At 47.2% G+C, this 20,610-nt stretch overlaps 2 protein-coding genes across 2 annotated transcripts in view; both read left to right on the top strand.

Moving 5' to 3' along the window:
* The window catches only part of E2F2 (E2F transcription factor 2), a 35,691-nt gene extending 24,686 nt beyond the window's left edge, over nt 1-11,005 (top strand). The window contains exons 3-7 of the mRNA XM_083455650.1: nt 360-579; nt 1,514-1,672; nt 2,431-2,545; nt 4,455-4,602; nt 6,153-11,005. Coding sequence (XP_083311776.1) covers nt 360-579; nt 1,514-1,672; nt 2,431-2,545; nt 4,455-4,602; nt 6,153-6,400 — 890 coding nt within the window. The 3' untranslated portion in view covers nt 6,401-11,005. The remainder of the gene's footprint in view (nt 1-359; nt 580-1,513; nt 1,673-2,430; nt 2,546-4,454; nt 4,603-6,152) is intronic.
* A 4,032-nt stretch (nt 11,006-15,037) lies between these two features.
* ASAP3 (ArfGAP with SH3 domain, ankyrin repeat and PH domain 3) overlaps nt 15,038-20,610 on the top strand; it is an 80,440-nt gene continuing 74,867 nt past the window's right edge. The window contains exon 1 of the mRNA XM_083454882.1: nt 15,038-15,218. The gene's annotated coding sequence lies outside the window, so the exon portion shown is untranslated. The remainder of the gene's footprint in view (nt 15,219-20,610) is intronic.

Genomic DNA, 20,610 nt, shown 5'->3' with positions numbered 1-20,610 from the left:
GCTTGTCCCATTTTAAAAGGAAAGGGTTTATGTTCTCTCCTGCCACGTTTCAGTGGGAAGCTACCAGGGCCCCATCAAAATTTACAAGAATTCAGTTACAGTGGTACCTCGGGTTAAGTACTTAATTTGTTCTGGAGGTCCATTCTTAACCTGAAGCAGCACTTCAGCTAATGGGGCCTCCTGCTGCCGCCGCGCCGCCGGAGCACGATTTCTGTTCTCATCCTGAAGCAAAGTTCTTAACCCGAGGTAATATTTCTGGGTTAGCGGAGTCTGTAACCTGAAGCGTATGTAACCTGAGGTACCACTGTACAAGAATTCTGTGTGCAGGCTATGGCACCTCTTCTCTTTTGCGTTTTTAGCCCCTAAGTCACCTGGGGAGAAGACCCGCTATGACACGTCGCTCGGCCTGCTAACTAAGAAGTTCATCCACTTGCTCAGCGAGTCGGAGGATGGTGTGTTGGACCTGAACCGGGCCGCCGAGGTGCTGGATGTCCAGAAGCGGCGCATCTACGATATCACCAATGTCCTGGAGGGGATTCAGCTCATTCGGAAGAAATCCAAAAACAACATTCAATGGATGTAAGTGCGTTGGGGAGCTGGGAGCAGACCCACGCCACCCAGTGCCTTAGCCGCTGGACCCCTGGTGAAAAAGGACAGCTAAGGGAATTGCAGCCTTGCCCAGTGAGGTTGGCAGGATACGACAGGGACAAGAATAATAACCCTCCCCTTTCTCCCCCAAAGGGCTAGAAACATTATTAGGGGAATACATTGCGCCATAATTGTTTTTGTGGGTATGTGCTGTTACTGTCGTTTGAGAAAGTTATCAGCGGGTGCCATATTTCAATAGTCATCTAAGTCTCACCCAATATGGCAATCTTGGTTTGGACATAATCTACTTTTAGGTGTTCTTTTTTTTATTTTAACACAGTTGACCAAATTTAACCAACATCCTTCTAAGTCCAGTTTTGTTCAAAGAGAGCACACAACTAGGTCATCGGCGTAAAGCAGAATGGACACTTGCCAAGAGTGTGTTTGGTCAATTTCTCTACCAACGGCACTGTCCATACCATTTGTCTCTTTAGTGAAAGTTGCAGAAGATCCAAGTTTTAACTTCTTTTTAATTACAATCGTACTTGGAAGTTGAACAGAATCCATTCCGGAAATCCGTTCAACTTCTAAAACGTTTGAAAATCAAAGTGCTGCCAATCGGAAGCTGCGGAGGCCCAATAGGACATTCGGCTTCCAAAAATAGTTCGCAAACCGGAACTGTCATTTCCGGGTTTGCAGCGTTTGGGAGCCAAAATGTTTGAGAACTAAGCTGTTTGAAAACCAAGGTACGACTGTACTGGTTCTAACGTACATTCTATGTAAACTGCTTAGAGCTTTTGATGATGAAGTGGTATACATTAAATCCTGTTGAAGAAATTAACATAATGATAAAGTTGGTTCTCGTTTGAATGCAGCAAAATGCAGTTCTGCGCTCATTCCGTGTCTCTCTTGATTTGCTACCCAGGGGCACAGGGATTTTTGAGGACTCCTCTGTGGCAACGAAGCAGCAGGCGTTGCGGCAGGAGCTGACGGAGCTGTCCAAGACCGAGAGGATGCTGGACAAGCTCATCCATGAGTGCACCCTTCAGTTGAAGCACCTGACAGATGAAGAAACAAATCAGAGATATCCTTTAGAGGGCCAGGAGGTTCTGGAGAAGTTGGGTGGGAGTCTGGAGAGCTGGCTTCTATCCCCAGTGAACAATGTAGCTCAATGTGGCTCTCATGAGAATTGTTGGATTCCAGCTTCCATCAGCCCCAGATAGCATGGCGTCAAGGGTGCTTCCCAGCTGAAAGAATACTCATGGCAGATGGTTAAGCCTTTCTTGTCAAAGATAACACTTACAGTCACTTCTGCAGCTCTGGATACCTATGCACCCCAATCCAGTTATTCCTGGGCCCTCATTCTATAGAGCAGTAGCATCAACATGGGTCCACTCCCCTCCACCAGTTTATATATCTTTCCTTGATGGGCTGCATGCATGCAGCCAGAGACTGTGCCTGTGTGGCAACTTCCTCTGCTCAACCCTTTTCAGCTCCCTCCTGGTTCTAGGGGACAGTGGTGCAGGAGAGAGTGGGGAAGCACCTGGCCCTTCACTTGCCTGATCTGCCTCTTCCTCGTCTTCCGACCCATCTTGTGCAGCACTGAAGTTTCCCCTGCCTCTTGATTCTTGCCTCCTGGCTGGTACAGGTGCCCACAGATCACTGTGTCACTCACCAGCCCTCTTTCTTCCAGGGCACACTCATAGTCCCCAACGCATTTGCCAGGCATGATGGGAGTTGGAGTCATGCTACATCTAGAGAACACCATGTTGGCTTACCTCTGCCTGAGCTGATTCTGGGTACGGGTGCCTGGTGTTTTCTTTAACTTCTGCCCTGCCCTACGCTAGCATATGTCACGTATCAGGATATCCGGGCCATCAGCAACTTCAATGAGCAGACGGTGATTGTGGTCAGAGCCCCACCAGAAACCCGGCTGGAGGTGCCAGACGTTTGCGAGGTGAGATTGCAAGATTGGGTTGCGGGGCAAGAGTATAAATAATGTAAGAAGAGCCTACTGGATCTGGCCAATGTCCCATCTAGTCCAGCATCTTATTTTCAGTGGTTCCACCAATTGCCAATGGAAAAGCCCTCCGGCAGACCTGAGCAGTTTCCAGCAACTGATATTCAGAAGCATCCTGCCTCCAGCTGTGGGGCTAGAGATATCCCTCAGGGCCAGTAGCCATCAATTGCCTTATCCTTTATGAATTTGTTAAGCCCCATTTTCTTTCTTTCTTTTATTAATGTTCTTATGTCATGTATGTATACATTATCATATTACATTACAGGGCATATTATAATATAATTTCCAACACGTATACAAAGTTTATACAGTGGTACCTCGGGTTACATACGCTTCAGGTTACATGTGCTTCAGGTTACAGACTCCGCTAACCCAGAAACAGTGCTTCGGGTTAAGAACTTTGCTTCAGAATGAGAACAGAAATTGTGCTCTGGAGGCGCAGCAGCAGGAGGCCCCATTAGCTAAAGTGGTGCTTCAGGTTAAGAACAGTTTCAGGTTAAGAACGGACCTCCGGAACGAATTAAGTACTTAACCCAAGGTACCACTGTATGCCAAATTTATGTACCGAAAGATAGAAAAAAGACATAAAGCCATTTCAAAATAATATTTGTACCAACACTATGGACTTCCTGTCAATCTCGTATATTCTTTTTTTTACAAATGAATGTACTCTTGTTGTATATTTCTTTACATTTTATCTAATATATTCCTATATCAGTATGTACCCTTAATCTTGTTTCTCAACTCAATTTCTCTCCAACGTCAATCGAATGCTAGCATACATAGCAAACCTTTACTATATTTTTGAACATATATCTATCCCATTTTCCCGTAAATTTTTGTTTTGAATTTCCTCTCAGCCTATTTGCCAACTGCGCCATTTCAGGAAATTCTTGTAGTTTATTATGCCAGTCCATTATTGTTGGGGCTTCTTCTTCCTCCCACCCCTTTGCTACCAAAGTCTGGGCTGCAGCCGTGGCATATAAAAATACCTCTCTAAAGGCCTTCAGGATGTCCCTGCCAACAATACTCGTTAAGCCCGATTTTCAAGCCATCCAAGTTGATGGCCACCACTGTCTCCTGTTTTTTTGCCTGCCTCTTGGTAGCATTAGAATACTAGAATTGTTGAGTTGGAAGGGACCCTGAGGGTCATCTAGCCCAACCCCCTGTAATGCAGGAATTTCAACTAAAGCATCTGGCCAGCCAGTCTCTGCTCGGAAACCTCCAATGAGGGAAGAGTCCACCACCTCCCGAGGAAGTCCATTCCACTGTCAAACAGCTCTTACTGTCAGAAAGTTCTTCCTGATGTTTAGTTGGAATCTCCTTTCCTGTAACTCAAAGAGTGGCTTCACAAGATGAGAGCTAGCATAGCATTAGTGGGTAAGAGACTCCTCTGCATCGGGGAGTCCTGGGTTCAAATCCCACATCTGTCATGAACTTACAAGGTGACCCATAGGCATGCCACTTTTATTTCAGCCTCAGTTTCCCCTCCTGCCCTCCGTAAATGCAGAATAATAACGCTCGCCTACATTGCGGCATGGACCCTATTACCATGTTATGGACAGCTTGGTAGGGCCCTGTTTCCTAAGCAAAACGTAGCCTGGTAGAACATAGGAAACTGCCTTGAACTGCCTATTTGTCCAACTACCCTAATACTGTCCACTCTGACTAGCAGCTTCTTCCTGGGTATTTAAGCCTTCCGCATGTAATGTGGCCTCCTGGGGGAGGGGAGGGGGGTGATAGCGTATCTTCCTAGCCTCTGGCCCAGATCTCAGTGAGTTGTATTTGGCTTGGTAGGTTGCAGGTTGTTCTCTAGTCTCACACCGCTTTCCTCTTTTCTGGCCAGGAGAACGTCCAGCTGCATCTGAAAAGCAACAACGGCCCCATCGAGGTATACCTCTGTCCTGAGGAAATCCTGGAGGAGAGCCCAGCCAAGGAAGGCAGCTTCCCTGCTCCAGCGCCCCAGGAGAGCAGCAACCCCCCGACAGTGAAAGGTAAAATCTTAGGGGTCTGGATAACCAATGCCTTGGCACTTTTGCACCAGTGGATTGTATTTTGGTTTCTGCAAGGTGTCTCTGCAGACACACACACCCCACACACACCTTTCCAGCAATGCCCCCCCCCCAAACTGGCTTGCTTGCTTGTCTCAGGGCAGAGCATCCTGGGCCAAAGCATCCTTCCTTGGGTCCCTTCCTGCTTAACCCAGCAGCAGTACCCAGCAGTTGGGTCTTGTGGCCACCTTTTTCATTTCCTACAATGCCCTGCACTGTAGCTCCCGAATCTGCTGCGATGCTAAACAAGGCAAGACAAGCAGACGGGTTAGGAGTCTCCAAAGAACTCTTGCCTGGTAGCAGAATCCGCATGCAAAGTCAGACAGTCTAGAGATCAGGGAATCCAGATGGTCGCAGAGCCAAGGGTCCAGATGGAGAGCAGGAAGCAGCAAGGTAGGGCCAGGAACTACAAGCATTGTTTCTAGCACCTGACTGTTGCTGGAAGCTCTGCTTCAGAAGGCTGAAGCCAGCTGGTTCTCAGCAGTGCCTTCTCTGAGTCCTTGAAGGCTGATCCGCTGCTGGCGTAGTCACTCTGCCTTCTCCCCCTTCAGGCTGCTGTTCAGCAGGCAAGGGGGACTACTGGCCCATGACAATTACTGCCTGCGATCGTGGAGACAGACCGTAGCCATCAAAGTCAGTAGCCGTGAACTTGTCCTTCTATGTATTAGTCTGATCCTCTTTTAAAGCCATCCTAGTTGATGGCCATCCTTGTCTCCTGTGGGAAGCATTGCCATCATTTATGTGCTGCAGATTTTTATCTGTCCTGAAATCTTCAGCTTCACTGGATGTCCACCAGTGTCTTGAGAAAGGGAGAAAGCCTTTTCGCTCTCCATTTTCTCCATGCAATGCGTAATTGTATAAACTTCTCTCATGTCACCTCTTGCCTAAAAAAGCCCCCAGTGCTGCGACCCTTCCTCATAGGGGCATTGTTCCAACTCCTTGAAACTGTTGGGGCTCCCTGCCTTCTGCTTCTCCTAATAATAATAATAATAATAATAATAATAATTTTTTATTTATACCCCGCCCTTCCCGGTTCAAAAACCGGGCTCAGGGCAGCTAACAACAAATTTAAAACACTTAATTGTAAAAGCAGTATAAAAACAAATTCAATAACAATAAAATTCAAAATTCAGAAATCAATTTAGGGAAATAAGCATTAGATAATCCCCAGGGCTAGCTGGCTGAATTGGTCCTACGTGGGCCAGCGAGGAGGCCAGGGGAGAATTAGCTGTGGGGTCTCAGAGCGGGTAATCTTCATAAAAGGGGAGGGGGAGGGAAGAGAAGGGAAGGGAAATAAAAGATCAGGCTGAGTTCAAATTAAAGGCCAGGCAGAATAGCTCTGTCTTACAGGCCCTGCGAAAGGAGGTTAAATCCTGTAGGGCCCTAGTCTCGTGGGACAGAGCATTCCACCAGGTCGGAGCCATCACTGAAAAGGCCCTTCTCCCAGTGGGTACCAGCCACCACTGCTCCCTTCTCTTTCTGTCTTTCCCCAGTCGAGACCGTGAAGACTGAACTGCCCAGCTGCCTGATGGAGGGGGAAGACGGCTTCCTCGAGCTGCCTCACCACCTCCTGCAACAGACCGAGGACCAGCTCCCTTCCGCTTCCTATGGCGACGCGGGGCCCTTTGTCACCTTCTCCCCTCCCCTCGACCAGGAGGACTACCTGTGGGGGCTGGAGGAGGGCGAGGGCGTCAGCGACTTATTTGAGGCCTATGACTTGGGCGACCTGCTAAAGAACTGAGCCCCCAGGACCCCCGGGCCCTTCTCATGGTGCTAATTCCCTCCACTCCAGAGCCTCGGGGCTTTTCTGCCTTGGGGCACCTGCTTGCATTTGGGCCCAGTGGAACCTGGCTGCCCAGACCTCCACAAGCAGCTCTCCGAGAGATCCTTATTCATCTCAGGCTTTTCTGAAACCGTCGTGGACGTTGTGCGTGACACTCCCCCCCCCCTTAATCCAATGAGAAGTGCCAACAGCTGCCATGGGGGGGGGGACTCCCCCTCCCACCCCTTTTCCTTCTGCAGAGGTTGCAAGCTGGATGATTATCCCTCCACTCCACTCGTGGTGCCAGCAGCTATATAATAGCCTGTGTCTGTGACTTTTCTAGGGACCCTTGAAAGCGTAACCCCTTTTTGCATCCTTGTTTTGCTCCAATTTCTCTCTGAGGCAGAAATGGTCCATTTAGGGCAGTGTGGGTAGCACCAGGTGTGATTCTGGCTGGCAAAGCAACTGCGCTAATCCCAGCAGCAGGAGATTTGCAAATGAGCCCTTTTCCTTGGCTTTGGCACCCTGAAATTATGGGCCAATCTGTCGGGAGAAGTAATGCTTTTAACAACTGCTTGGCACAGGGTACACTCCTGCTACTGCTGCGATTCCTCTCCAAGTATCAGTCCGGTGGCACGATGTGTTTGAGCTAAAAGCCCATCCTGGTGAAGCCGATTAAACTTGAAACTTCCTTTCCAGTGCACTCTGCTATGAAGCTGCAAGGTTGCATGCTTCCTCCTGCGAAGGCACCATGTGATGTTCTAAATCCGAAATGAACGGCTGGGGAACCTGTTGGACTGCAGCTCCCATCATTCCAGGCTGGCTGGGGCTGATGGGACTTGTTGTTGAATACTGGGAGGACCACAGGATCTCTCCTGTATCAGGAGGGCAGGGGAAGGTTTCCTTTGTATCCTACGGTAGCTAGAACAAGGTGAGGTTGGCTTATTTTTTGCAGGCTGAGCTCTAAGCAAGCCTTGCACATCCCTTGCTAAGACGTCTATGGAGAGGTTAAGCTGCACTTTTTGGACTTAAGCCATCCAAAAGGATCTGTCCTCTTCATTTCCAAGGGTAGTCTCAGCCTTAGAAATGGAGCCATTTCTGGTTGGCGGAACCCTGCTCCCTGCTTCAGACGGTTCTGCCTTGGGCAAAGCATTCTTTCTTCCGCTAGAGTTGTCTGACCCCTCCAGACGTTGTCAGACTCCAACTCCCACCAGCCCCGATCAGCCGCGTTATTGATGAGGGATGATGGGAGTTGGAGTCCCTGCACTGTAGCCCCCGTCCCAAATTTAGGTACTCCAGAGGATGTAATCTCTTGTCATTCATAATCGCCAGATGTAGTAGCTCACCTTGAGGTGTTGGAGGAGCTCAGCTGGAAAGATTGGAACCCTTAAAGCAGGGATTGGGGTACCTTTGGCCCTCCAGATGTTGTTGGACTCCCAACATCTGGAGAGGACTGCAGATTCCCCAACTCTGCCTTATTGGTTCACTTCAATTTTAATCTTCAACCTCACCATTGTCACCAAATCCTCCTGCCTAACAGAGCCTTATTTCTTTGTATTGGGGCTCGCCATCTTTGGGTATCAAAGGTGGCTGTCCAGTTCCTTAATTTGGCTCAGTAAGTGAGCGAGCAAGGCCTTTTCCTAAGCTTTTCCCATCCATGACCAAGAAATATAAAACAGGGAAGCTCTTTTGGCTGGACCCGCTGCTGTAGGAGCCTAGGGAAGCTTTGGAGTTGCATAGAATTTGCCTGGCAAGCACAAAACCTTGCTGGTTCTTCTTGCTGTGTTCGTTGCCCTCTAAAAGCTGATGTCCCGCCAGTTCTAGTTTTTTTAATATGTCATTGCAGAGCTAGACAAGACACAGGCCAGTCCCTGAAAAGACCATCTTTCTCTTCTCCCCAGAAACGTTTAGTGAAAGCCTCTGAACATCACATGATGTGGGGAGTTTTCCCACCTTCGCTTCATGCATTGTCAGCTGCGAGTGTGAAATAGCAGCAGGATGAACCATCAAGCCCAAGCATCCAGTTTCTCTAGATGATCTAGGAGAGAAAGTTGGGGTGCAATTTAGATGCATCATTCTTGATGACTGACCTTGCTGTCTGGGTCTGGTGGGAGCGGTGGTCCCAAAACATCTGGAATGGCCACAGGTTCCCCATCTCTGCTATAGGGGATGCATACTGTCTCAGGGAACAATGGTTTCATTTCTTCTGATGCTCCTGACCAAATAACATGCTGCCTTTGGAGGTGCTGCTGCTCTGAACTGTTCCTTATGTCTCTCTCTGTCTCTCTCTCTCTCTCTCTCTCTCTCTCTTTGTCTATAACACACACACACACACACACAGAGAGAGAGAGAGAACTTCTTTGTGGAATGAATCGAGAGTCTTGGAACCAAACGTTTTGCTTGGGTATTTATGGTAAGTGACAGTGCCTGACCGTGGAGATATGGAAACACTTCTCCTTGCAGCCTCATTTACTCTGAATCCAGGATTGCAGGTGTAGTCCTTTGCATGGAGGTCTGTCACCATGAGTGCCATTCATTCTAGAGAGCTGTTCAGGGAGAACTGGGCAGTTGAACTTACAATAGAGAGTACATAGCCATCCGCCAACATGTCTGGTGCCTGCCTGATCTTCAGAGCACAAATTGCATCCCAATTTGAACAGATCCTCAATCTCACATACTTGTCCTCATGGTGCATAACACCAAATTCCACGAATAAGTTAAGCTGGTCTTTAAATCATAGGATTTGAGCCATGGCTTTGCCTCCTGATGATCACTTCTTCCATGGCTGAATTAGGCTTAGTTTTTACTGGGGCAGCAAACCTGCATCAGGTCTATAGCACTTCAGGCCGCAGGAGGAATTTGCATAATACATATTGTTCTCCTGTGTTTATTTTTAAATGTTCCTGCATGTGGAAATGGGGTGTTAAGGGTGTGGGCCTGCCCTTCTGGCATGCTAGTTTTCTGCTTGCAAAGACTTGTTTTGTTGTTGGAGCATCAGTTCATGGCAGTCCCCCCACCAGCAGTTTGCCATGTTGAAATGTAGGCGGATGGAAGTGCAATACCTCAGTAAGGACTAGGATTTTGTTGTAGCACTAAATAATCAAGCAATAGCGTGAAGGTGTGGATTGCAAGAAAGTGAGACTGACTAGTTGCTGCCTTGGAGTGTGTGGCCTGCTGCTGATATCTGCTGTTTCCACTAGCAGGGATCAGCTTGACACAGTCCTTGCACGACAACAAGTGTGTTGAGTGAATGCAGCCCTCCTTTGCAAAACATCTTTTCCTGATACAGCACATTAAAATATCTGGAAAGTGCTCCATTCCCTAATTCATTAGGGAAACATAAAAGGGTGAAAATTGTGCCTTGAGGAGAAGATTTCATGTACATTATTTATCTTTTTCAGTGAGTTGTTTGTTCCCTGCAACTACTGTAAAGAAAGAAAGAGAAAGAAAGAAAGATGGGCTTCATCCTAAGGTGGCCCAGCCATCAGGGCTTACTTTGCATTTTGAAATCACACCATCATGTGACCAAATATACCAGTTGCGTGGAACACCATTCTGTTCTTAGTACCCTCCCAAATTAACGGGACACAGAGCATGAATTCATCCTGGATCAACCACTGGGTTGCCAGTTGCCAACCTCACTTTAAACTCCGATAGCTCATTAATTTGGTATAGATTATTTTGAGGCTTGTCTGGAAAGCTGGGGGTGGGGGGGGTGGGAATGGGCATGAAAGTCTTAGGTAAGAAACAGTGCTGTTTTTTGTGGGGGGGAGGTATTCATTCCTTTTCTGCGACAGAAGGACACTTAAGGGCTATGTGTTATATACCTGTTTGAAAATAAGCTTTTGGAACTGAATTGTCTTAATTGATTTATTTGCATAGACGAGGTTCTTTACTTTGTACATAGCAAAATGAGATGTGAGTTTGGGGCTTCATCAACCCTTCTGGGATACCAAATTTCTGCAGCATTCAGTTGCCTGCAATTGTTTCAAAACGTGGTTTGGTGTAGACCTGGCACCTTCCAGGTGTTTTGAACTACCAGCACAGTTGTCCAAAACATGTGGAGTGCACCAGGTTGGGGGAGGCTGTTTTCTAGAATACTTATTTCTCCATGTTCCTGTTTCACTGGATGGTGTTGGGGTTTTTTAACCAGTTTCTGAATCTTGATTGTAATACGGGTTGAGCATGCGCCAACAATGAAATCGCAGCTCAACTTTAGTCTTAATTCACCATATGTTCAGAGAAGAGGGAGGCCTGTTTTGATTCTTCAGTGCTTCCCCCTGTGTACAAGGCCTTTAACATGTTATTTGGGCCCAACGTTGTCCCTGGTCCTGTCTTAAATATTGTAAAAAGTTGTATATAATCATTGCACTGTATTTATAACGGAATCCCTCTTTGACACTGTTCTGCTGTGTGGCTTTTGTTTGGGACTGAGTATTTAAAGACTTCTAGGTTTTCTGTAACTTTTGGCCTGGTGGGTGGAGATGTATGTGAGGGTTTTGTTTTGTTTTGTTCTAAACTTGAGGCACTTGGTGATGTGTGTTTTGTGAACAACAGCAAAAAGAAATAAAATGTTTGAACCAAGCAGGGACCTATTTTGAGTTCTATTTCCATGGTCATGCCAGACTAGGACCTGGAAGACCAGGGTTCAAATCCCCACTCAGCCATGAAGCTTTTTGGGTGACTTTAGGCCAATCGCAGCCTCTCAGCCTAACGCACCTCACAGGGTTGCTGTGGGAATTAAATGAGGAGGGAGAGAACCATGTGGGCCACCTTGAGCTCCATGGAAATAAAGGTGGGAGATAAATGCAACAAATAAAGAAATGCATTAGTATGTCCCAAACCTTGTAACTCAGGGTTCACTAACATGATGCCTTCAGGCACCAGTGTAACTCCTGTAATGGTAAAGGTAAAGGGACCCCTGACCATTAGGTCCACTCGTGACCGACTCTGGGGTTGCGGCACTCATCTCGCTTTATTGGCTGAGGGAGCCGGCGTACAGCTTCCGGGTCATGTGGCCAGCATGACTAAGCCGCTTCTGGCGAACCAGAGCAGCGCACAGAAACGCCGTTTACCTTCCCGCCGGAGTGGTACCTATTTATCTACTTGCATTTTGACGTGCTTTCAAACTGCTAGGTTGGCAGGAGCAGGGACCCCCCCAAAAATTGCAATACATGACAGACTGTTGGCTCCTCCTGCTCAGTTCCTGGTTGCAGTGGCTCAGCCTCTCCTACACTGAACCAACCCCATTAAACATGCCCACACATTGTGGGACACTGACATTTGATGACCACCCTCCCATTGCAAACAGAGGATAGGTGCAAATAATTTCTTTCCATGAACTGATGTGATAGTAATTGATATAGGTGCCTTTCCCACCCCCCATTTATTTGGGGTGGGGCAGCATGCTGGCACCATTTTGCAGTCCTACCTCTTCTGCTCTTACATGTGGCAACCATTATGCCACACATCCCCACAGGCAGCCATGTTGTGATTTGGGACACCCCCTGTGGCAGCCATTTTGTGACTGCTACCCATAGCGCTGACTCGCTCATTGCTTTTGCAGGAGCTGCTGGGCCGAGAACAGAAATCCTCAGTGTGTGTCCCTTGCCCATACGGCAAGCCACCAGAACCGCTGTTTCCTGGTTAGCCGACTGTTTTCAAGTGCCATTTCCAGGCGCCTGCCTTGCTAGAGTAGCCATTAGCTCTTCCTGGTCAGGAAAAGTTTAACCAGGCTTCCTATTTGGCTGGGACTAGTAGTGGCTGGTTCCCATTGGGGCAGAAGGCAGGGAACCCAAATAGTAGACAGTAAACAGCTAGAGGCAATGACCGGGAAAGCCAATTCATCCCCTCTGCTGATTTTCCTACAGAGCAACACTGACAGTGCATTCAGACACAGGGATTGTTCCGTTAGCATTCCTGATTAGAAACGCAAGAATTAATGATCCTTTTAGACTGCTGATCAGAAGGTTGGCAGTTCGAATCCCGCAATGGGGTGAGCTCCCGTTGCTCGGTCCCTGCTCTGCCAACCTAGCAGTTCGAAAGCACGTCAAAGTGCAAGTAGATAAATAGGTACCGCTCCGGCGGGAAGGTAAATGGTGTTTCCGTGCGCTGCTCTGGTTCGCCAGAAGCGGCTTAGTCATGCTGGCCACATGACCCGGAAGCTGTATGCCAGCTCCCTCAGCCAGTAAAGCGAGATGAGCGCTGCAACCCCAGAGTCATCCGCGACTGGACCTAACGGTCAGGGGTCCCTTTACTTTCTCACCTGTTGCCTTATGGGACTATGGCTTTTGAATCAATATACCACCACGTTGCCACCCACCTTTCATGCACATGTGCGCTTTCGTTCCCTCAATTCACTTGTGGAAATGCCGGGGAAAGAGCTGTAGGCCGGAACACCGCTCTGAATTTAGTTCCACAATTTTCTCTCCCACCTTAAGCAATTATCACAAACAAGCGGGGAACTTCCATGCTGGATGCTGCTGGGTTCCCCAAAGCGACTTTTTTACGTTGTGTGAAAGATCACAAAAGGTGAAAATTTATCAGGTAAATCAGGAAAATGGAATAAAGTGCTGTCTGAATGCAGCCTGAGATGAAGCTGGCAGTCAAAGCCACTTTCAAGTCCACAGAATCCTGAACAAGACAAACAAATCCCCCCAAATTACTGAGGCTTTTTGAAGAAGTATTTGGGATGTATGGACATAGGCTGCCCCCATGTGGCTGTCTGCTGAACAAGGAAGAACAGAAAATACTTTAAGGGCAGAGAAATGGCTGGATTTAAAGCTACTCCAAGGAATCTGCTTTTTAAGTTACTCCCGGGGTGGGGTGGGAGGATTTCTTGCTGCTACTTGCTATGTTATTTGTAGGTGTTTTGTTTTTTTTGTTTTTTAAAAGATATATTGTATTAATGTTTATATTTTTCAAACATGTTGTAAGTCACTTGGAGGCCTTTGGGCAGTAAGTGGTTAACCAGGCTGCCTCTGCTTCATCTATAGATTATTATGTAGATCAGGGATGCTTGGCTAAATATAGGACTCCCAAGTCCCGTCAACCCCCTGCCAACCTGGCCAACAGTCAGGAATGATGGGAGTTGTAGTCCAGCATCATCTGGAGGCCAAAAGAACATTAATGCAGACCTGCTGATCTTTCTTACTGTCATTCTCTTTTTCTTTTTTCTCTTTCTCCAAGCCATGTCAGGCAATGATGAAAATGCTGGACTTGCCAGTGGCCTCTCCCTCAATGGAGGTCAGCCATGGGTCAGGGTTACTCTCTCTTTGGGTTTCCTGCATTCAACAAAAGGTTGGACTGGATGGTCAGCAGGGGTCACCAATGTGGTGCCCATGAGGGCCAGTATGCCCACCAGTACCTTCTAAGGTGCCCAGGTAAAGGGTAAAGGGACCCCTGACCATTAGGTCCAGTCGTGGCTGACTGGGGTTGCGGCGCTCATCTCGCTTTATTGGCCGAGGGAGCCGGGGTACAGCTTCCGGGTCATGTGGCCAGCATGACTAAGCTGCTTCTGGCGAACCAGAGCAGCACATGGAAACACTGTTTACCTTCCTGCTGGAGTGGTACCTATTTATCTGCTTGCACTTGGACGTGCTTTTGAACTGCTGGCAGGAGCAGGGACCAAGCAACGGGAGCTCACCCCGTTGCGGCGATTCGAATTGCCGACCTTCTGATCGGCAAGTTCTAGGCTCTGTGGTTTAACCCACAGCGCCACCCGCGTCCCTTCAAGGTGCCCATGAAATGTCTCAGTAAATACCTTCTCAAAAACCCATGATGCCTGGGAGACTTTTTGCTTTTCTTTATCAGCTCCTAATTGCAGTGGCTTGGCCTCTCCTGCATTACCCACACACACACACCCTTAATCCCACCCACATTTTTGGAGGGGATGGCAGGATCAAAAATCCACCTTTCCTGAACAGAAGGGAGGTATAAACAGCATCATTCTTGGAATGTGGTGGTAGTTAATGCAGGTGTCTTCTCTCTTGATTGAAAGCAGGGGCATACCTACAGCATTTTGTGGTCCTGTCTCTTTTTCTGCTCTTTTATCCATCTTGCGTTATGTCACACCCCACAGCAGCCATTTTGTGACTTGCACCCATGGCACTATTCCAAAATACCGTATGTGCCCACTGGCATTAAAAAGGTTGGCAATTCCTCACGTACAGGGCTCCCTCCAACTCTGCTATGCTTATATTTCTGTTCTTGCCGTTTTGAAGAGATTTATATCTGCAACTTGCTAGGAATCTTCCAATTGTGCTTGGAGATATATTAGCAGAGTCCCTTTTGAGCGGCTGAATTAAGAGGCTTCCTCAAGGGCAGGAGCTGCCCTTTGCTACAGAGTCTGGGCCAAGTGCCACAACCAGGGGAAATTCCCCAAGAAACCCCACAGATAAGGCAGGGTCCATGCCTGTTAAGTGTTACGGCATTTTTCAGCAGCAGTGCTTCCGAGGGAATGCTTCGTGCTAGCACTTTTTGAGTTTACAATGCTTAGATAGCATCAGTGTACGTGCTGCATTCAGGCAGTCCTGGCTTGCTGTACTATCAATTTAAGGATTCAAGAATGAACTAAGCTGAGCAACAAACTTGAGTCATACTCAAACGTAATCTGCTGTGGAGAAAGTAGATAGTGATAGGTTTTTCTCCCGCTCTTGCAATGCTAGAACTCAGGGCCATCTAATGAAGCCAAATGTTGGAAGATTCAGGACAGATGAAAGGACTTCTTCACATGGAACTTGCGCTCACAAGAGGCAGTGATGACCACCTTCTTGGATGCCTTTAAAAGGCATGACTGGTAAGGCTATAGTTGATAGCCAAAATATTTTGTCATTGGCAATTCTCTCTGAATTCCAGTTGCTGGGAATTACAGGTGCGGAGAATGCTGTTGCACTCAGGTCATGCTTTTCGGCTTCCCATTGGCACCTGGTGAGGATGCTGCACATAACCGATGAAAACAGGGATATCCTATTCCATCATATCGTTGTTGTTGTTGTTGTTGTTGTTGTTGTTGTTGTTGTTGTTGTTGTTGTTATACCCCACCCATCTAACTAGGTTGCTCTAAGGCAGCCTTTCTCAACCTGTGGGTCCCCAGATGTTGTTGAACTACAACTCCCATCACCCCTAGCTAGCAAGGACAGAGCTGAGGGATGATGGGACTTGTAGTCCAGCAACATCTGGGGACCCACAGGTTGGGTAGGAAGTGGGACATTCCAGGATCAAATCAGAACTGGGACTGTCCTCGGAAAATAGGGGGACCTGGAGGGCCTGCCAGCAGGCTTTGTCTTATGTCTGGAGTCAGCAAACTTTTTCAGCAGGGGGCCAGTCCACTTTCCCTCAGACCTTGTGGGGGCCAGACTATATTTTGGAAAAACATAATGAACGAATTCCTATGCCCCACAAATAACCGAGAGATGCATTTTAAATAAAAGGACACATTCTACTCATGTAAAAACACACCGATTCCCGGACCATCCGCAGGCCGGATTTAGAAGGCGATTGGGCCAAATCTGGCCCCCAGGCCTTAGTTTGCCTACCCATGTCTTTTGGTCTTATGAGGTCAGATAGAGTTTGATGATTTCCAGTGAACCAGAGGTGCTATGCAATGTGTGCCAGCACCATACTAGCATTGGACAGGATGAGCCATTGGCCTGTTCCAACAGGTTCATATGTCTTTATGTGTTTGTGGCACATAGCCCTCACATCTTTGTTAATAATAATGGTTTTATTTGATCCTGCCCATCTGACTGGGTTGCCCCAGCTACTCTGGACGGCTTTCACAGTGAGGCTTTCGATTGCAGAAATAATTCACTTCCCAAGCATCATACCTGCTTCCTGTGGGAAAAGGAGACCGCTCCAGATGTTGTTGAACTCCAGCTCCCATCATCTGTATCCAGCATACCCAATGGCAGGGGACTGTGGGAGGCAGGGAAGGTGGAGAAAATTGATTGAGTTTGCACGTTGCCTGATTTGTACCTCCTGAAACAATAAGTGACCTGAAAGACAACCATCCTTTGAAATTCAGAGTTCTCCTAGTTTTGTAGTGCAGTTCTCCAACCAAGGAATGTGTATAAAAATGAATGTAGAAGGGTAAAGTATGCATTAAAATGCATGCATTAGTGAAAACAGCATGCAAAAAATGTACTGCATTAGGGGAAATATGTGTATATTAGGAATATGCATTTAAATATGACCAGATTTTCATGGATGTATTTAATAATAATAATAATAATTGCAAACTGATGTAGAAATGTGGATTACTGAAGAGAAACTGAAAGAACTTGAAACTGACCACTTCGCCCATCCCTAATGGGAGTCAAACTCCAACCACATCTGGGATTCCCCATTCCTGTAATAGGCTGAGGAGTTTAAAGTCTCCCTGACCAGAGAGATGCAAATGACAGTGGCAGGCTGGGAGGTCTCCCCGTTCTTTCCCCAGCTCCCTCTTTTCATTTGGAGGTTGTTGGGGTTCCCTCATCCACCCACCCAGGTGGTCTCGTTTTTTCCCCTCTTGCCAGAAGAATGTGATGAATCTAGGGTTTTTGTGCAGCATTTTCTGTAAATCCAGACTGGCTGCCCCGTCACCTTCCCAGAACTCAGGTTTCCCCTCATCTCTCCAAACAGGAATTTCCATCTGTAATAAATTAGCAGTGGAGGGTTTTTAGACCAAGGACTTTTGCTGGAAAGCAGCAGCAGTAACCAAGGGGAGGAACTTGCAAGCAGCATTCCCAGCAGCTGGGAGCAAGGGCACTGAGTAGAAAACTGCCTCTTTCCCCCATAATGCCCCCAGTTGTTGAGCTACGGAAAATGCTGCCATCTCCTCCAAGTCTGGAGCTCTCCTCTCAACCGTGCCCTGGTGATCCTCAGGTGGATGCAAAAGCAAATGTTAGGATCCACCGGCCTCCTTTGCATAATTTTAGCAAACTGACCACAAAATGGGACAGTGCTGTATATACATCCAGCTACACAAGCCAGAGCATCACAGTGATGGGATGAGCCCTGACAGCTAGGGCTGGCACCTCATCAACCCACCCTTGTAGTGCTTGAATGCCACCTTGTCTTCTGTGTTTTTTATTTATTTTGTTTTTACTCAAAATTAAAACAAAACATATTATCCAAAAACATATCATCCTTGTCCCCCCCCCCATTTTTCCTCCCTCCCTCCCCCCACCCTCCCACACAACACCCCCCCCCCACTCCCACCCCCCGACTTCCCTCAGTTCCAGTCTTTGGTTTCTCTGAGACAGCTGTTTTCTGCATGTTACAAAGTTGTATAGATCCTCAAACTATTTAGCTGATTATTATCAATAACAAGTTTGTGAATGTTTTATTCAAAACCTGCCAAGGAGTCCAGTTCGCTTTGTTGCATCTTCAAATACTTTGTAAAGGGTTCCCATTCATCTTTAAAGTCACAGTTATCCTTGTCCCGTAGCTTATATGTCAGTTTCGCCAGTTCTGCATAGTCCGTCAATTTTTCTTGCCATGATTCTTTAGTTGGGGTTTCTTCAGTCTTCCATCTTTGTGCTATTAGAACTCTCACAGCCGTTGTCGCATAAATGAAGATGTTTTTCAGCTTTTTTGGCAGGTCTTTCCCTACAATCCCTAACAAAAATGCTTCAGGTTTTTTAACAAATGTTAGATGGAACATTTTCTTCAATTCGTTGTGTATCATTTCCCAAAGCTGAATGCCACCTTGTCAACTGACCTCTAAGTATACTTAAATGCACCCTCATGATCTGTCCTCAAAGGTTACTTCCACACGACCTGTTCAATGAGCATCCGGTCTGATTTGTTTGCAGAGAGATCAGATGACCTTTGCCATTTAACGAGCGTTCACCCTGATTTGTTGACGGGGAGGATGTTAGATGACGTTGCGTTATTTCACCCTTCCCAGTGCATTTTTCTCGTGCTTTCCTTTTCGCGAAATGTCCAGTCTTCTGGGGAAGAGGGATTGTTTAGCGAGAACTCCCAACTCAGCTTTAATTGTGTAGCCTAGATTTGCCAGGATGCGACTGAATCCCACCCGACAACAGTGACCATCAGGAAGTGCCCCAAGTACACTTGAATGGAGAGTATAGAGGGAGAAGGTCCCTGCCCTGAGGAGCCTACAGTCTAAAACTTGAGGATACAGGAAAAGTGAGGAGGAGGGAGGCAGGGTTAAAAAGAAAAGCTGTAAATTGCTGTTTCACCTGTTCAAGCTTAGCTACTTCATCCAGCCTCGGCTTCCTGATACTGCTGTAACAGTGTGGCGTCACACGTTGCAAAACCAGGAGAGCACAAGAAAGAACAGGGGGGAAGAGTGATAGGAAAGTTGGCAGGAAATCTGGGTTGAAGAGGGAACGTAAGAGGAGAGAGATAGAAAGTTATCTTTCAAAACAGAAACCACAAGTAATGGCTATTAATCTTTCTGTATAAACATTAACATTTCCTCCTTCAGCCTGCAAAGCATTTCTGGGAGCTGGAAGTGAGGCCCATGCAGAGGCACAAACGGAGAGGACTGTAGGCTCCGTTCTGCATTTGTGCTTCCACAAAGTCTATCTTCCCTCAGTTACTGTGGAGCGTCAGACTCCTGTGTTCTTGCACAACTCTCTATCCTGCAATCATTTCCCCGAAAGGCCTGTGGGAGAGGGGGAGGGGGGAGAGGAATGGCGAATGCAGCAGCCAGCAGGTCCCAAAGTGATCTCGGCAGTGGGATCTCAGCTCACATACAGTGGGATCACGTTCCCTTCCCTTCCCAGCCTGAACCTCATACGATAGCGAAAGCCACTCTGGCAGTGGCAGTCAGCCCAGAATTCCTTGGAACTGCTGTGGAAGAAAAGCCCAGTCATCCTTGCTCAGGTTTTGTTGGGTTTTGTTTAATCTTTAAAATCTGCATGATAGGCTCACTTGCACAGTGGTGGCAACAGGACAGGACTCTGGGACAGAGGTCGAGGGCTCCACTCGGCAGAATGAGCAGGAGGAACTCAGAAAAGAGCAGGAGCCAGATGTTTTGGACTTCAACTCCAGCAGCTCGGCTAAAGATGGGAGTTTTGACCTGAAACATCTGGAGGGCAGCAGATTGGACAAGGCTGAAAGTGCCACTGCAGTCAGGCTGGCAAGTACCAGGTGGATAATTAGTTTGACCTGGTATAAGGTAGCTTTCAGCATTCCTATATTGGATTGTTCAGCCCTCTTAAAGCTGATTGAATCCAATAGGATTGTTAAGCGCGTGCCCTTAATCCTTCTGGAATAATATTTAAGGCCACATTCCAAAGCAAGGCTCATTTGGCAGTAATCCAAGGGGAAGGGCTTCTGAGGAAACGTTATTACCCACTGTGAGGAACATGGTCAGTCCAAGTATGTGGCATACAAAGGAAGAAATAAATAACTAAAATGATGAGGAACAGATTAAAACTCCTTTTCTGTTGCACCCTCTTAGCAAAGTCACTTCAATAACACAGACACAAGCCCAGTGAGAAAAGTCTTTAAAACACTTTACTAAGCAAACGGAACAAAAGCAATGTATAATATGTGAAGAAATAGGTAGAGAGGTTTTGTCTTTCTTACTTCAGGCCTTGAACATAGCAAGGTGATACTCAACCAAACATACAGGAAAAAGTTCCCTCAGAACTATGCAGCCAATCAGAACACATGTCATCTAAGTTAAGATTGTGCCCCTGGCTTGGTTGCTAAGCAAACCTAACCTGTCCCCCTCCTCTTAGTTGACTTTAACACTAACATGATTAACCCTTAAGTTGCATGCTGAATGACCTCTCTGCTGTTGTACTTCCATTATCCCCACTGTGTGTGTGTGTGTGAGAGAGAGAGAGAGAGAGAGAGAGAGGTTGTAGAGTGGGCAAATATGAATTGGGCAAGATGTTCCTTCAAGTAAATCAGTCCCAAGCTATTAAGGGCTTTATATACCAATAGTAACACCTCGTTTTCTGGTCCATAAACAGCTGCGTAACAGGCAGAAACTGAACAGCTGGAGATTTTCCTGGTGGAAGATAACATGGTTGGGAGAGCTTTCCCTGGTGAACTTCTGCCTCTTACCCAGCTGTCAGAGGCATAAAGAGCAGGCGCAGTGAATCCCTGGCAGACTTAAGGCGACTATATTTCTGTCTCTCCTTGAGAGTCATTTATTTGGGTCCATGCCAGAGTCATCCTGTCTTATTGATTGGCTGGGTAGGGAGACCTTGAGAAGGCACTCT

Source organism: Podarcis tiliguerta, assembly GCF_965153285.1.
Source record: "Podarcis tiliguerta genome assembly, chromosome: 8".
Lineage (NCBI taxonomy): Eukaryota > Metazoa > Chordata > Lepidosauria > Squamata > Lacertidae > Podarcis > Podarcis tiliguerta.
The sequence above is the reverse complement of the archived record's forward strand: the minus strand, read 5'-3'. Positions and strand labels throughout refer to the sequence as shown.